The sequence below is a fragment of the Plecotus auritus genome (assembly GCF_963455305.1).
Source record: "Plecotus auritus genome assembly, chromosome: 2".
NCBI lineage: Eukaryota > Metazoa > Chordata > Mammalia > Chiroptera > Vespertilionidae > Plecotus > Plecotus auritus.
The window spans coordinates 7,117,172-7,134,171 of record NC_137771.1 but is presented as its reverse complement, the minus strand read 5'-3'; the positions used below and the strand labels follow the sequence as shown (position 1 = coordinate 7,134,171).

General features: G+C 55.4%; 1 protein-coding gene across 11 annotated transcripts; it reads right to left on the bottom strand.

The window, feature by feature from the left end:
* Window positions 1–6,369: 6,369 nt before the first annotated feature.
* On the bottom strand, window positions 6,370–14,067 carry MIIP (migration and invasion inhibitory protein). 11 transcript variants are annotated; one of them, XM_080654569.1, is made up of 11 exons: window positions 13,987–14,047; window positions 12,699–12,753; window positions 11,831–12,042; window positions 11,285–11,590; window positions 10,798–10,882; window positions 9,254–9,362; window positions 9,119–9,171; window positions 8,249–8,378; window positions 7,993–8,089; window positions 6,982–7,113; window positions 6,370–6,704 (listed from the first exon to the last, which is right to left on the bottom strand). In XM_080654569.1, exons 3-11 carry the CDS (start codon window positions 11,951–11,953, stop codon window positions 6,432–6,434), a joined length of 1,308 nt encoding a protein of 435 aa, XP_080510695.1. In that variant the 5' UTR covers window positions 11,954–12,042; window positions 12,699–12,753; window positions 13,987–14,047; the 3' UTR covers window positions 6,370–6,431. The 11 variants fall into 11 exon arrangements, with proteins under 11 accessions (XP_080510695.1, XP_080510700.1, XP_080510699.1 ...); XM_080654574.1 differs by having other exon boundaries at window positions 11,285–11,536; window positions 13,987–14,032; XM_080654573.1 differs by having other exon boundaries at window positions 11,285–11,536; window positions 13,482–14,011.
* Between the last annotated feature and the right edge of the window lie 2,933 nt (window positions 14,068–17,000).

Here is a 17,000-nt window from a genome sequence, read left to right as displayed (position 1 = left end):
TGGGGCTGAGAATCCCTGCCGCCCTTAGCCACAGACAGAGGACCTGAGAGTACTGTGGTCAGGTCCTCACGACACGGGGATGTCCCCAAAGGCCACCTAAGCCACCATCATGTGCCCAGTCACCGAGACCCAACCTCCTGCCACTCCCACCAGCCACAGATGTACGGTGAGACCGGGTTTCCCCTCCTGACTTCCTGCCCAGCCTCAGCCCAGCTACCTCTCCCCGCCCCCCAGGGGCTGGTCACCACCGCTCCACTCGCAGCCACTGCTCTTAGCAACAGCCCCCACCGCCCACCCAGGAGCTGGGAGACAGCGCGTCTTTATATCAATTTATCTGATACTGACGCTCTATTTCCGGTTCCCTCTTACCTCCCCAGGGGAGGTGTGAGCGAGAAAGAGTGGGCTCAGCGGGCCTGTATGACGGGGAGGGTGGGACGGGGACAGGAAGAGCCGATGACACGCATGTTGTGTTATCACTTATCGCTCTTTCCAGGCGTTCCCCGTGCGGGCTCTGCCCTGCTTAACTCACCTCTCCCGGCCCCCCGGCCCTTGCCCAGGGGTGAGACCAGCCTCAGAGGTTAGACACCGCGCCCGAGGGTGCAGTCGGGAAGCAGCCCAATGATGCGGGGTCTGAACTGGACCCCGATCTCTCTGAGGCCACGCTCCGTGCCCCTGTACCAGATCACCTTCTGGTGTGGCTCGCCTTGGGCCAGCGAGCTCGGGGCGAGCCTGGCACGAAGGCTGGCACCGAATAGGAGCTTTCATGGCATCAAATGCCGCAGATCCTCAGATCGTCAGGACACTGCATTCAGAGGCACGTGATGCCGAACATGCATTGGTTTTGTTTTTCCTGGTCCACCTCCCTGGGGGCGGAGAAGTGAGAGGCGTGGCTATCCCCCTCCAGGGTGGCCGGCAGGAGATGTTTCCGTTCTGTGGGAAGCTGGGAGGGGCCCCTGGGAGGTCAGCCAGTGCTGGCTGCTCCCCACACCCCCCACGGCATGCCGCGGCGGGGCTGGCAGTGATGACAGGCGCAGACACTTCCAGGATGGAGCTGGCACAGCTGTCCCATATGCTGCGTGCTGTGCCGGGATAGAGCTGCGGGCAGGACCGGCTCGGAGGATCTTACCACTGAGTGCAGCAGAGGACACGACAGGGAAGCAGAGGCAGGGCCTCAGACTCAGGGTGTCCTGGCTCCCCAGTCAGATCCCAAGGCTGCGGGATCAGGGAAGGCCTGTGAGGAGTACACGCAGAGCCGAGGCCTCACTAGGAATTCGGTGGGAGGAAGAGAGGGCAGTGTGGCTGGACCTGGAGGCCAGGGGCCCAGCAGGCTCCCCAGTGAGGCACGCAGGACATGGTCCCTTCCCAGCGCTTGGGGCCACCTGATACCTCTATGTGTTGGCTGGTTTCAGTACATGTCCCAGCACCAGCGTGGGGCTCCACGGGGCAGGGCCTAGAACAGCGCCTGGCACAGGTAGGGGCTCACTGCATACATGGTGAGTGAATGAGTGAGTGAGTGAGTGACCTGGGTGGGTTCTATTTCTGTGCTACCGGACAGACAACGGAGAATCAGACCCTGCGTTCTTATTTCTAAATGATGAACATGAGACATCAGTTTTGGAAGAAGTAGGTGATCTTGCTTTTTTCCTTTGGGATTTATGCTTCATATTTATAGGGGACAAAAAAGAAAGAACACTACTGATTTGGAGGAGGGGGAAGCATGTCAGGTGTACGAGCGTGTGTACCCAACCACATGGCTCCTGCGGTTCAGAGAAATTAAAGCATCCTTCCCATCGCCTCTGTGTCGCAGGTGGGAAACCAGGCTGGGGAGAAAGCCAAATCCTGAAATAGTTTAGCCACCACTTTAAAGAAAACAGGAAAGCCGAAACCGGTTTGGCTCAATGGATAGAGCGTCAGCCTGCGGACTGAAAGGTCCCAGGTTCGATTCCGGTCAAGGGCACGTACCTTGGTTGCGGGCACATCCCCAGTAGGAGGTGTGCAGGAGGCAACTGATCGATGTTTCTCTCTCATCGATGTTTCTAACTCTCTATCCCTCTCCCTTCCTTCCTGTAAAATATCAATAAAATACATTTAAAAAAAAAATAAAGAAAACAGGAAAAAAAGAATCCGAAAAAAATACCATCTCTGCTGTCATGGAGCTTAAATTCTATCGGGAGAGACACTAAGCCAGGGGTCCTCAAACTTTTTAAACAGGGGGCCAGTTCACTGTCCCTGACCGTTGGAGGGCCGGACTATAGTTTAAAAAAAAAACTATGAACGAATTCCTATGCGCACTGCGGGCCCGGGACGAGTCGTCTGCTAAGCAGGACAGGCAGCGGCACCCGGCGGGCCGGATAAATGTCCTCGGCGGGCCGCATGTGGCCCGCGGACCGTAGTTTGAGGATGCCTGCAAGCGATGAGCTCGCCATGAGAGTTGACTAACCTGTGAGGGGGAGATTAGAAGTGGGGGGGAGGGTGGAGGGTGCGATGGGGGGGGATGGATCCGGGCTCCTGGGGAAGCCTGTGGAAAGAAGAGCCACTCTGGCTGAGACGCTGAGATGCAGAAGGCAAGTAGGAGCTGCAGGGGGTGCAGGTGGGGGACAGGAAGAGATCCTAAATCCCAAGTGAGAAGGAGGGAAGGCCCGGAATAATCAGGAATGGCTTGCAGGTACCTGAGAATGGGGTGACATTGATGGACAGTCACGAGGGGCAGGTGTGGGTTGAATGAGGTAACACTGGGAGACACGCAGCTCTGTGCTGGGGCCACTCCACCCGTGACCTTCATTCTTGGGGCGTTAGGTTTGAAAAAGCCTAGTCCCCGACCTGGAGCAGTCCTACGGAGCAGCTGGGAGAGGCGGCGTGGGCACCGAGAGCCGAGGCCCTCTCCCTGCAGCACCTCCCTGCAGCGTTCACAGGCAGAGCGGCAGAGCGGAGGGCTGGCTGTCTCCCCACTCCAGCCATAGTTCCAGACGGCCCCGAGGAGGGGCCAGCAGTGCAGGAGCCCCGAATCAGAAACCAAAAGACCAGAGTTCTTAGGCTCAAGACCTTGTGCATCCATTAATCCTGAGAGGCCAGTCCTTCCACATTGGAACATCTGCAACCAGCGCTCGCTCGCTCCCAGCCAGTGTGTCAGCGTTCGCAGCATTTCTCCTGCCACAGTCGGGCTGTCTCTTCAAGCGGCGTCACGGGTTTGGTGAAACGGTCTGGAGACCCCGGGCTGTGGCCTCCTGCATGGAGCTGACTAAAAGCAAGATGGACAGAAACTGCCTGCGCCCTCAGAACTCCCTTCCGGAGAAGCCACTGCCCTGACGACTTCATGGACTCTGAACTTTCCCGGGGAAAAAAAACATTTGTATCTTGTTCTTGGCAGCGGAGCTCATAGACTCATCTCAGCCGTGACGTTTGCCATCTTTGTTTGACAGAGGCTGTCACTTTCCAAAGAATTACCTGGCCAAAGAATTCCTAACAAAGTCACTGGCACACAGGCTCCTGACTTAAAATTACATGTAGGATAGGAACCATGAAGCCCTGTCCATAGAGGGACACCTGGCAGGCGTGGCTGTGGCTGAGCGTCAACCTATGAACCAGGAGGTCATAGTTCGATTCCCAGTCAGGATACATACCCGGGTTTTGGGCTTGATCCCCAGTGTGGGGCCTGCAGGAGGCAGCCAATCGGTGATTCTCTCATCATTAATGTTTTTCTCTCTCTCTCCCTCTCCCTTCCTCTCTGAAATCAATAACGGTATTTTAAAAGGGGGCACAGGACTTGACCTCTCTCCAAAGAAGACACAGGAAAGGCCGATCAGCACATGAAAAGATGCTCAGCATCACAATCACCAGGGAGATGCAAACCTGAACTGCAGTGAGACTCTGTGCACACCCACCAGGATGGCTGTCAGCCGACGAGCAGGTGAGTGCTGCTGAGCAGGTGCAGACATTGCAACCCTTCAGCATTGCTGGTCGGGATTAAAACGGGGCGGCTGCCACAGGACAGCAGGTTCCCCAATAATGTCGTTTCATCCCGAACACTGATGCCGTAGGAACTTACCTCGTTCGTATCAATTAGCCTATGGTACAATGGGTTTCCTTATGCTTGCTTCATTGAAAGTCGCAGAACCTATCTAAGCCATTAAGTGCGGACTTACTGAACAGTGGTTCCTCAACAGATGAACCATATGACCCAGCAATTCCACTTCCGGCTGTGTAACCAAGAACAGAAAGCAGCGGCTCAAACAGTTATGTGTCCACCCGTGTTCAGAGCAGCATTATTCACAACCCAGTGGTGGAAGCTACCCACGTGCCCATCATGGATGAATGGATCAACAAAATGGGGTCCATCCATACCGTGAAGTACTACTCAGCCTTAAAAAGGAAGGAAATTCTGACACGTTACACCACAAATGAACCTTGAGGGCATCGTGCTACAGGAGGGAAGGCAGTCACAGCAGACACACACTGTAAGATTCCCCTATAGGAGGTCCCTAGGAGTCAGATTCATAGAAAGTAGGATGGTGCCGAAACCGGTGTGGCTCAGTGGATAGAGGGTCAGCTTGCGGACTGAAGGGTCCCAGGTTCGATTCCGGTCAAGGGCATTTACCTTGGTTGCGGGCACATCCCCAGTGGGGGGCGTGCAAGAGGCAGCTGATCGATGTTTCTCTCTCATCGATGTTTCTAACTCTCTATCCCTCTCCCTTCCTCTCTGTAAAAAATCAATAAAATATATTAAAAAAAAAAAAAAAAGAAAGTAGGATGGTGGCTGCCAGGGGCTGGGAGGAGAATGGGCATTTTTGCAAGATGAAAGTAATTCTGGGGATGGTTGGTAGTGATGATTGTACAACAATGTGCCACCGACCTGTATGTATAAAAATGATAAAGTTTGTTATGTATGTTTTGCACAATTGAAAATTAATTTTAAAAAATTACATGTGGGACCGGCTGGTGTGACTCAGTGGTTGAGCGTCGACCCAGGAACCAGGTCACTGGTTCGATTCCCGATCAGGACACGTTTCTATCTTCTCTACCCCTCTCCCTTCCCCTCTCTCTAAAAAAAACAAATAAAATTTTAAAAAATACAAAATTACACGTGAAAGAGACTTTGTTTCTTCAGGTCCCAGAATCAAGCAGCAAACCAGGACCTGCTGTGGGACCTGCCACAGGCACACAGTTTGGATCACGTAGGCATTGGAACTTGACAGCCTCCGGAAGGAACCCGTGCTCTCCAGGTGGCCTAAGCCCCAGACTCCATCACCTCACCTGCCTGGCTGGCTCCTGGAGGCACCTGAGGTTGGAACCGAGAGTGAAGAAGAGAATCTGCAATGCCTATTACTCTGCTAGTGGCCTCTGCTGCCCCTGGCCCGGGGCTCTGCATGGACGGAGCTGGTGGGAGTCAGGTAACAGGACTTGGAGGACAGTAACGCTGTTCCACGAGGCCCCTCCACATCCCAAAGCCATGTTGTCAGTTGGGGCCCAAGTGACCAGCTCTGGACAATAAACCACAAGCAGAAGCGGCCTGTGTGCTGTGGGGTTACTGGGCTGAAGCAACAGGCATGTCCCCCAGGGCGGAGCCTTCATTGGCCTGGGTCCCCAAGAGACAATGTGAAAAGCACAGGCGCCAAATGCCTCATGACGGAAAGGTAGTGTGAGCAAGTCAGTGAGAAATAAGCCTTTTTGAACCCCTGGATCTGGGGGCTCGTTTGTTACTGCAACATAACCTTGCTTATCCTCACACACTCATGGTGCATGATGGGGAGAGGTACCAGGGAGACAGCAGCCCTAGACCCACACTCCATGCTGAGAAACCTCAGAAAAAGCACATGCTTCGTCTGGGCTTCGGTTCCCCATTTTTATCTGAGAAAAACAGGAACTTCATGTTGTTCAACGAGGGAAGGAGACAGGTGCTGTGCACTAACCTAGGAGGGAGATCTGCGCTCTGCCAGCTCACTGCCTGGCCCTCAGGTTCCCCATCTGACCTCTCGGGGTCACCCATGGCTTCCAGGGCTGGACGCAAGGGGAGGAGCCACCTGGCCCAGGGACCTCAGGGAGCCCCTCTACAAATGGACCCCGTGTCAGGAGCCAAGAAGGGGTGAGCTCACTCACGCCCCTCTCACAACTTCAGCTCCTCTTCAGGGACAGCCTGAGACCCGAGCCCGTTGCTGAGATGGTTTTTAAACTGGCCTTGACCTCAGCCTATGTTGGGAGCCCTCACCCACCTAGAAGGCCTCTACCCAGAGTTGGGAGCTGCACAGGGCACTGGACCCACCCACTTGGCACAGAAGTGTCTCCCAGGTGAGGGAGGGCAGGCAGAGGCCAGGGCACCGCCTGGGCACTGAGGGCACCAGCAGGACAAAGCCGACACATGTGGGAACCAGGAGGTGCCGACAGCACTGAGCTTTATTTCCAAACACAGCAGACAGAATGCCCTGACCTCCCACCTGTCACCCCTTCTGAGCCCAGGAAGGAGACAGGCCTGGGCCCACCCACCGGCCCCACCTGGGAGGGCGGGGCCTGAGTCCACCTCTAGCTGAGGCTGGGCGGGGCTCCCCTCTCACGGGCACTCCTGCCAGAGGGAAGAGGCTAGAGGCAATGGCAGGAGCACTGTCCTCCAAGTGGCCAGTCCTCAGGTTGTCCACCAGGGTGCGCGGGCGGGGCTGGGGCGCCTGGGCTTCTGACCAGATCGGGGTGGGGGACGGGACCCGCACTGGCTGGGCCTGGATAGTGAATAAGGTGGTGTCAGAGGGGCCACTTTGGCGGCAGGTCACCCCAGTTCCAGCCTCATCCCCTTCAGGATCTTAGAATTGGGGTCACCTTCTTGGGAGGGATGGGGTAGCCAGTGGGGAGTGTTGGATCCTGGAAGGGTGCCTTGGGTCAGGGCCAGGAGATGGGGGTGGGCCCCTGCGGGGATACACCCCAATCCTGCCCCCAGGACTCTGCAGTCCCCAGAACCACTCCAGGCACCTGCCCCTCCCAGGGGGCCCCAAACCATACCAGGTGGGAAGGGCCGGCCGACAGCTGCTGGTGCTGGGCCTCGGAGGTGACACAGGACCAGAGGTCCAGGCTCTGGGGGCCGGAGCTGTTCTCGGATTTTGGAGGGAGAATGTCCCAACCCAGCAGACAGTGCTGTGGAAAGAAAGGGGTCAAAGCGCCTGACCTGGGGCAGGGCTCCCCCGAATAGTCACCGTATCCCCTGGAGACGGAGGCTGCCCCAGGGCAGGGGCTGTGTCTACCCACTGGGCCTCCCTTTTCCTGACCCTGTTGACCCAGGCCCTGGCCCAGACCCGGTGGGCAGAGGGAAGGCTGCGGACACTGACGGAGCACTTCCTGTGTGCTGGGCTCTGCCCTACACCCTGACTGGTACTGATTCACTCAACTGCCCCCCCTCACCACACAAGCCTGAGGACAGTATGTTGTGCCCATTTTACAGATGTGCAAACCGACTCTCCTTGGCATCCCATCTCCTCCCCCCAGGCCCAGCTCCCCCAGCCTCCACTGGGAGTGACGGGGGTCCCCGACACAGGAGACACGAAAGTCGTTATGGGAGGCACCGTGGAAGCATAAGGGCTTGGGTTCCAATCCCAGCTCTTCCACCTGCTGACCTGGGGCAGTCACCGCCCCTCTGCCTCAGTGTGCCCCTCCACAGAGTGGGTCGGCAGCAGAGCCTGTGCTCTCGGCTGCTGTGGGGCTCCGTGAGATGATCCTCCTTAGGACTGCGCACCCACACGAGAGCTCAGTACAGGGGGCCCATTTACAGCAGCATGTGGCAGACACTTCTGGATGCCAGGGCATGGGCGGGGTGCCCCACACCCCGGAATAAGTAGAGCACAGGTGATGGAAGTGGCCTGGCCTGGGCTCCAGAGATTTGGGTGCTCATCCTCCTTGAGCTCAGCCTCGCTGGGTGCCCTTGGCACAGTCCCTGGCCCTCTCTGGGCCTCAGGCTCCATCTGGGGACCTGGGCCAGCCCCACCCCCATCCCCATCCAGACTCCCCGTGGCTGCTCACCCGGGGCAGGGCCAGCGTGTCCGAGGCGTCGAAGCTCTTTCGCCGGTGGATGCGGTAGCGGTGGGGTGGGTCCAGGACGGACTGGGGGATGCTCACCCTGGGGGGGTAACAGTGGGGGCATTGCCACAGAGGTTTCGTGGCTGCTGTGGGGTCACAGCCCCGGGCCCATCTTCCCTTCCCTCAGACAGGTGGGCTCCAGGCTCTGGCTCCCTCCGCAGCTGCCGCTGCCCCCAAAGCTGCCCCAGGTGCCACTCACCGGACCTGCGCTGGGTCTGCCAGTGTCTTAGGGCCCCGCTGGTCCCGGGGTGTCCTGCACAGGCGGCAGGGGGTGCCAGGGTCCGAAGGCACCAGGAACAGACGCCGGTTGACACGGTAACAGTACACACCTGAGAGGCCCAGCAGAAGCAGCAGTGCGTCAGCCCGGAAGCCTATACCAGGGCCCCTTGCGCCTCCAACCACACAGGCCCGCCAACCCTTCCAACTGCCCTCGGCCACACTCGCAGGCGTGGACACGTGCACACACACAGAGCACGCACACAGACTTATGCTCACACACAAAACATGGAGCACCACTTCCTCAAGCATGACACACATGTGCACACAACCGCCAGCACGGGCCAGCACCTTCGCATGTGGAAATGTCATGTGTGCAAACACAAAGCATGGCTCTAGTCACATTTGTGAACACATGCACGTGCCTATATTTGTAATCACACACACACAGGGTGCACAGAGTCACGTTCGCATGAACATCCCTTACACACATATGTACAGTGTGCGCTACACATGCAAATTCACAGCAGACTTATGTGCTCATGTGATTGAGCCGGGACCCTCCCCCCACAGGCAACACATATGGAGAGAGGAGGGTGAAGGAGTGGGAGCACACAGGAAATGAGGCAGCTGAGAAGCAAACGAAGGCTGCGGGGGAGCGGGGAGGCAGTGACACAGGGCTGACCCTAATCCCCATGAGGCCGGGCCTCAGCCCCCTCCCCTCCCACCCAGGGCCTGCTCCGCCCTGTCCGGACACCAGGCCTCCCCTCCCTGATCCCCAACACCCAGCTGCCTCCCCAGGCCCCCACGACCTCGGCTGGGCTCCAGGGCGGCCCGCGGGGCTTACACTCACATTCGTGGTCTTCCCGGGCACTGTCGCTCTCCCGCCGGCCTGGGAACGGGGGTCTATGAGAGCGAGAGGGTGAACAGGCCAGCGACAGGGAGGGTCCCTGTGCTGCCTGCCCACCGCTGGCCTGCCCCTACTCACTCGGGCTCACTGTGAACACACTCCTCCTTGTTGGTTTCCCGGAACTCCTGCAGCTCCGAGAAGAAGGCCTCGGGCTTGCTGCTGATGGGCGAGCGGTTGTCCAGAGACCCTGAAGTGGGCAAAGCACGGGGAGCTGCTGGGCGGCCACTGGCCAAGGCTCAGAGGACACTCAGTGCTGGCACCCAGTCCGCCTGCTTTGTCCTCACCAGGCCTCACAGACCTGAGGGACCCTCCACTCATTATGACTGTTGGTTTTGTCGGGGTCCATCCACCCTGATGCATATCCAATTGCCTAACCAGGGGTGGGCAAACTTTTTGACTCGAGGGCCACAATGGGTTCTTAAACTGGACCGGAGGGCCGGAACAAAAGCATGGATGGAGTGTTTGTGTGAACTAATATAAATTCAAAGTAAAGGAGCGGAGGGGAGAGCAAGAGAACCCTCCGCTCTTTCGGCTCCGCGGGCCGGATAGAACAGCCAAATGGGCCAGATCCGGCCCACGGGCCGTAGTTTGCCCACGGCTGGAAGTAAACAGTATTTACAGAACCCCTGCACTGGGCCAGACACTGTTTAATGTGCTGGGGAAAGAGCAGTGACCTAGACAAGGCTCCTGCCCGCACTTACTACTATGGTGGCAACAAACTGGTCACCTAAGCAGCATGCGGTACAACATTGAGTGGGGACGTGTGCCAGGAAGTAGAGAGCAGAACCAGGGGACCCAGCCTGATAGGGCAGGGGTGCCAGGGGAGGCCTCTCTGAGGAGGTGACACTTGAAAGGGGGGAGGGAGCCACGTGGCCATCTCAGGCAGAAAGGCAAGTGCAAAGGCCCGGGGGCAGAAGTGTTATCTGAGGAACAGCCAGGAGGTGAAAGTGGCCAGAGGGGAGGAAGGGATGAGAGTGGAGGAGATGGGGCTGGGAAGCCAGCAGAGGGTTGGAGACAAGGAGTGGCACAGTCCGATCGGCATGCATTTTCACCCTCTGGCTGCTATAAGGTGGGACACAGGGGCACCAGTTAGAAGTGACTACAGGCACCCCGGTGGAGAGAAGTGATCAGATGCTAGAAATATGCTGAAGGCAGGGCTGCTAGGATGTGCCAATGGACTGGGAGAGGAATATGTGAGAAGAAGAGATGGGAATCAAGGTTGATCCCAAGGTTGTGACCTGACCAGTTATTAGGTACTTAGCGTTGCCATTTGCAAAGACAGGAAAGACTGCAAGTGGGAAGAAAATCACCACCTTGATTTTGGACATGAAAGCAATCTAAGACACTGAATGTGCCATACAGAGAACACAGCCAGATAGACAAGTGTCGAATTCAGAGGAGGGGGTGGGCCAGACATGAAAACAGGGGAGGCCAGGCCAGCACTCCCGCACCGCCTCTGTGCCTGTCACTGTGCCGGGGGCTGATAGAAGGCGCTCACCAAGGAGGGTGGGACATTCAGACACACCAGGCAGCACTGGGTGGGGGCTCAGGCAGGCGTGTAGGCAAGCTGGGGCCTCCACCCGCCACTCACAGGCAAGGCGTGTGCATGGGGCGGGCCATACCTGCAATCCAGTCATAGCCCAGGTAGGGTCTGAGGCGCCAGCTCCTCTCAGGCACTGGAGACTCCTTGTTGAAGGTCACTCTTAGCTGACAAGGCAAAGACACAGGGTTAGACCCGCAGGCCCAGCCCGAAGGAGGCCCCAGCTTAGGGGAAGCAAAGGGGTTGTATCTTAACTTACACACTGATGTGGGCCCCAAGGCTCAGCTGAGGGCTCAGGAATTGAAAGATAAAGTGTTTGGTCCCCGCCCCTTTCTATGTGTGACCTTGAATAAGTGTGGCCTCAGCCTTGGTCTTGCCATCTGTATAATGGGGTTCCTCTCCTTCTTCTCAAAGTGCCATCTGAGAAACTAACAATCGCCACTTAACCCAGCACTGAGGCCGAGCTGGACACAACTTGCGGTAGAAGGCTGCCCATGAGTGCATTTGTCAGACAGGGAAACTGAGGTTCAAGGGAGCGCCCCTCGATGGATGCCCCACTCTCCCGTTACCTTGGGCAGCTTTCTTTGTTGATCCTGGGTGGACCTCGGGGCCTGTGCCTCCAGCTCTGTTGATTGCTCTGAGTCATTCGAGTCTGAGGTGGCCAGCAACGGTGCCACGCAGGGCCGCAATGGGCTCAGGGGCTCCTTGACAGGTGGGAGAGAGGTCACCCCCGAGCTGGCCCCGCCAAGAGAGGACATGTCGCAGGAGTCACCTTCGTTGGCATCCCGTGGGGAGGAGGTTCTCTGGGCCACTGAAGGCGTCTTTGGGGACAATGACATCTCTGAGTCATAGCTGCTGCTGGAGTCCAGGCTTGACTAGAACAGAGAGGCCAGGTCACCCAGCCACCTCCCCAGCTGGCATGTACTAGGCATAAAGGCCCGAGTTCCTGCTCCAGCCTCTGCTGTCCCAGTGCAGTCCCTCCCCTTGCTGGGCCTCAGTTTTCTCATCAGCAACACAATGGGCACGCTGCACAGGACAACCCAGGAGGCCTGGGTTCTGGCCTGAGGGTTAGTAGCCCCCCTCATCCTCTGGGAGTTCCCAAGGTGAACACCCACCTCTGAGGCTGCCTTGGCCACCGACCGCCGCATGGCATCCTGCCTGACCCACAGCTGCCTCAGAAGCTCCAGGTTGAGCTGCCGCAGCTGCGCCAGGTCCTTGGTCTCCACCGTCTCGGGCATATCCTCTGGCTTCCCACAGCCGATGTCGGATGTCGCTGACTCGCGGCTGTAGAGCCCTCAGGGCTGAGTTCCAGACCCAGCTCTGCTACCTGCAGCCAAGACAGCATGACACAGGGCTGAGGAGGCTGTTCAGAGTCAGAGACCTGGGTTCAAATCCCTCCACTCTTGATACTCCCCAACTGTGCAGCCTCAGACAAATAAGCTAATCTTCCTTTGCCTCCGTTTCTTTTTTTTTTTTTTTTAATATATTTTATTGATATTTTACAGAGAGGAAGGGAGAGGGATAGAGAGCTAGAAACATCGATGAGAGAGAAACATCGATCAGCTGCCTCCTGCACACCTCCCACTGAGGATGTGCCCGCAACCAAGGTACATGCCCTTGACCGGAATCGAACCCGGGACCTTCAGTCCGCAGGCTGACGCTCTATGCACTGAGCCAAACCGGTTTCGGCATTGCCTCCGTTTCTTAATCTGCCAGATGAGATGATAACAGTATCTACCTCCTAAGGTTGTTGTAAGGATTAAATGAGGTAATGCATGTGACACCTTGGTACAGGGCCTGGCACACAGCAAGCATGCAATGTCTGTTATTATTCCTCTGGTCAGTGTGTTTCTTTACGAGCCCAAAGAGAACAATCCCCCTTTAACGACTTGAACTATGACAGTAGACCAGTTTGACTTATAGAAAACAATTAGGGCAAGTCTACAAATGTAAGGCATTATAACTTGGGAATCCAACACATACCAGGCTCCTGCAGGGACTCTTTCCTCTCTCCTGCCCATTCTTCCTCTTTCCTTTTCTTTTTACAAATGAAGAAACCAAAGTTCAGAGAAGTTAAGCAACTTGCCCCATATCACACAGCCAGTAAGTGGCAAAATCAGGATTTGAACCTAAATCTAGCTCCAGGATCCACGGTCACACCAGCCTTTCCCCAGTAGTGTGGAGGGGGGCCCGGAAAGCTGCCTCCTATTCCCCCCCACCTTCCCCAGGGATCCAGGCTCAAGGATACACAGATGCCTCTGGAAGGAGTTTCTGCAGGCTAGGGGGAGGGGCTCCCCACTTCCCTCAGGTCCCCAAGGCCAGACTCCCCCGAACAGAAAGTCTTTCTCAATACACACTATCCCTTTTCAACCCTGGGTCCAGTCTGACAGGCACCTTCAGAAACTCTGCCCCACCCACACTCTTCGCCTGTGGACCGCCCACACCGGGGTGGGGATGAGGCCTCCTCAGCGTCCTAAAGCAGAGAGAAGCCAGACTTACAATGGACACCCTACCCCTCACATATGCCCCGCAGGGAAGCGGGTACAGAGGAGATGCGAGTACCGAGGACTCTGTGGGGGACTCTCGTATGCAAGCTCAGCAAACAGCCAGATCCGCGGGACCGGAAGTCCCGGCGCCGGCCCTTATCTGGTCAGATTTCCCTCGGGGTTAAAGAGAACAGCCTGGCCTAGCCGGTTTGGCTCAATGGACAGAGTATCGGCCTGCGGACTGAAGGGTCCCCGTTTGATTCCGGTCAAGGACACATACCTCGATTGCAGGCTCGATCCCCAGGCCTGGTTGGGGTGCGTGGGAGAGGCAATCAATTGATGTGGGAGAGGCAATCAATTGATGTTTCTCTCTCTGTCTCTCCCCCTCCCTTCCACTCTCTCTAAAAATAATAATAATAAAAGAGAACAGCCTGCACTGCCCTCCTTCGGCTTCAGCCCCGATTTGAAAAGCTAACAATAAAGAATTTTTTTTAAAAATAAGGAACATTTTTAAAAATTGGGGAAAAAAGAAAAGCTAAAAGCTGCGCAAATGCAACAGGAAGGCAACGTTCAAAAGAGAGACGGGTAGCAAAAGCACCAGAGGTAGTGCAGGGGGACGCCGGGACGGGACCCCGGGGAAAGGGAGACTCAGCCTTCCTTAGCACTCACAGTAAAATTCATCTTTCCCATCGCGGCCCCGAACCCCGCGGGGGCACACGCGGAGCCTCCAACCGAGCCCTCCCCCCGCCCCTACCCCATCCCGGGCCTAGCTGCTCTGCACTCACAGCCCGGAAGCCACGGATCCGCGCCGCTGGACGCCGCCTGTGCCGGAAGAAGTTCCGCCCCGTGCACCCTACGTGACGCCAACGGGGGCGGGACCCACAAGGCCGTCCTGATTGGTCAGAGGAGTGGCAGGGCCCAGACGCGCCTGGGAACGTTACTCCGCGTTCAGAAGCGACAGTTTCAATATTTGGGCGGGACTAACAGCGTTTCTCAACAGCTGATTGGTCAACGCCCGAGGTCAATTTTTTCGGAATGGGACGGTCTCCTGGAAGGCTGGCTCGGATACTAGGCCACAAGCTGTGTCACGTTTGGCGCAGGCAGGTTCAGAGTCTGACCCTGACGCTGCTCCTAAGCAGTGGGATGCAGCTGTGGGGTTTTAACCTGGGCGAGCGTGATTGGCGGCTGGCGAATCATTCTTTCATACTTTTTCTTTTCTTTTTAAATATGTTTTTATTGATTTCAGAGGGGAAGGGAGAGGGAGAGAGAGATAGAAACATCAATGATGATCATCAATCATTGATCGGCTGCCTCTTGCACACCCCTACTGGGGATGGATCCTGGAACCGGGCATGTGCCCTGACTAGGAATCAAACCATGACCTCCTGGTGGATAGGTCGAAGCTCAACCACTGAGCCACACTGGCCAGGCCTTTCATCCGTTCTTTAAAGCATTTATCGTTCCTATGCAGTGGGAGGCAGGTTAGAATTAAGAGGAGGCCCTACTGGGAGGAGCAGGTTAAGAAGTGGATACAGTCTGTAAAATATAAGTAAATTTAAATAGAGTGCCTACTATTCAGGTATTTTCCCAGCCTCATAAATATGCTTTAAGGTGTGTGGCTGTTGTTGTTTTTTAATTTATTAACTTTTAGAGAGAGAGAGAGAGGAAGGGAAGGAGGAAGAGAGAGAGAGAAACATTGATTTGTTGGTCCACATATTTATGCACTCATTGATTGCTTCTTGTATGTGCCCTGACGGGAGATTGAACCTGACACCTCAGTGGGCTCAGGGACTCCTGGTATTGGCACTTGGCAGGTGGGATTGAGATCACTATCCCGACCTGGCCCCACCAGGAGAGGACGTATCGCAGGGGTTTCCTTGGGTGGCATCCCGTTCTCTGGGCATTAAGGACATCCACACAGAGACTTGTGCATGAATGCTCCTGGCAGCATTATTCATAATGGCCACACATAAAAATGGAAATAATTCAAATGTCCATCAACTCACAAATGGGTAAACTAAATGTGGTATATCCATACCAATGGGAACGATCAATAAAAAAGAAGAAAGTACTGACACATGCTACAAAATAGATGAACCTCGTAAACAACTCGTAGGCATTTAAGCAAGGGGAAAAAATTGTTCATATAAAGACTTTCATATGAATGCTCATAGCAGCTATATCGTAAATGCAAATATCTGTCAAGAGGTGAGTGAATAAACAAATCATGGGATAAAAATGATACTTGCCCAGCTGGCGTGGCTCAGTGGTTGAGCGTCGACCTATAAACCAAGAGATCAAGGTTGAATTCCTGATCAGGGCACATGCCCAGGTTGCAGGCTCAGTCCCCAGCAGGGGTCATGCAGGAGGCAGCCAATCAATGATTCTCTTCCATCATTGATGTTTCTCTCTCTCCCTCTCCCTTCCTCTCTTTCTAAAATCAACAAAAACATTTAGAAAAAAAATTTTTTAATGAAATATTTTTTTACAGTGCCCAGTCCAAGGCACCATTCTTTCCTCCCTGGAATGTTGTAGTTACCTCCTATCCAGTTTCCCTGCTTCTGTCTTTAATCTCTCTCATCCAGTCTCTAGCAGCCTGGGACTTAGGATGTAAGTCAACTCATGTCACTCCTCTGCTCAAAATTCCAATGGCCTCTACCTCACTCACAGCAAACGTCAAAGTCCTCACAGTGGCCTGCCAGACACAAGTCTACCCCGATTCCTTTTCACACTTTATCTACTACTACTCTCCACGTCCCTCTCTGCTCCAGCCACTCTAGTCTCCTTTTGTTCCTTGAAGATAATGGACATGCTCTCACCTCAGGGCCTTTGCACATGCTGGACCCTCTGCCTGGAATGCCCTGCCCAGATATCTACAGGGTTTCATTCAAATGTCTTCTCAGTGACACCCCATTCCCACACTACTGTTACACCCTCCCTCCCCTTCCCTGCCTCATTTAATAGCCCTTTCCTTCTGATACATTGTGGTTTTCACTGGGGTGGGGGGGGGGGTTGTCTGTTGTCTGCCTTCTCCCACTAGCATACAAGCTCCATAAAGGCAGGGGTTTTTGTCCACCTCACCCACTGCTGTACCTCCAGCGCTCAGAACCATGCTTGCTAGCACATCATGTTCTCTCAAACGTTTTGCTGAATTAACGGGCTTCCTCATTTCTAGAGGAAAACGGACCGCTTGCGTTTGGGTTCATGCGTACAAATGTGACACATGGTGAGCTCTCAGCAAAAGCTGCCGTTTGGCCCAACCTCAAGTTGAGTCTGACTCAGAGACAGAAGGCTATTCTGGAGGTCAGAGTGAATTTAGCTGGCATTGTGAGGAGGGCCCAGCCTTGAAACCTGGCTGCATCCTCTTTGTGATTACATGGGGACACTGTTACTGGAGGGCCAGAACTTCCCAGCCTCTCGGATTTCCCAGCACTCGCGGTGGACGGATGAGTAGGTTTGAGACCACAAGCATGAGTCTGGCCTTGCTGGGAATAACGAACGAGGTGGTGGTGAGTGAGGCAACAGAGTGTAGAACACCCTTCTCAAACTGCAGGTGATCACCCCGGAGTAGCTGGTGAACAGTGGACAGGGCTGCAAACAGCTGCGTAAGGAGAAAAGGCCTGTGGATTGCGGCAGAAAAACGACTGGTTTAAAATTTTTGGTTTCACCTACACATACGTGTGTCCTGGATCATGCTGTGTACCTAACTGTGGGTCAGGATAAGCAGTTTGAAAGCCATTGGGCTTTGGGGAAACTAGGTCTTGGGCTCCATCCAACCCAGGCTCCATCAGCCCAGCTG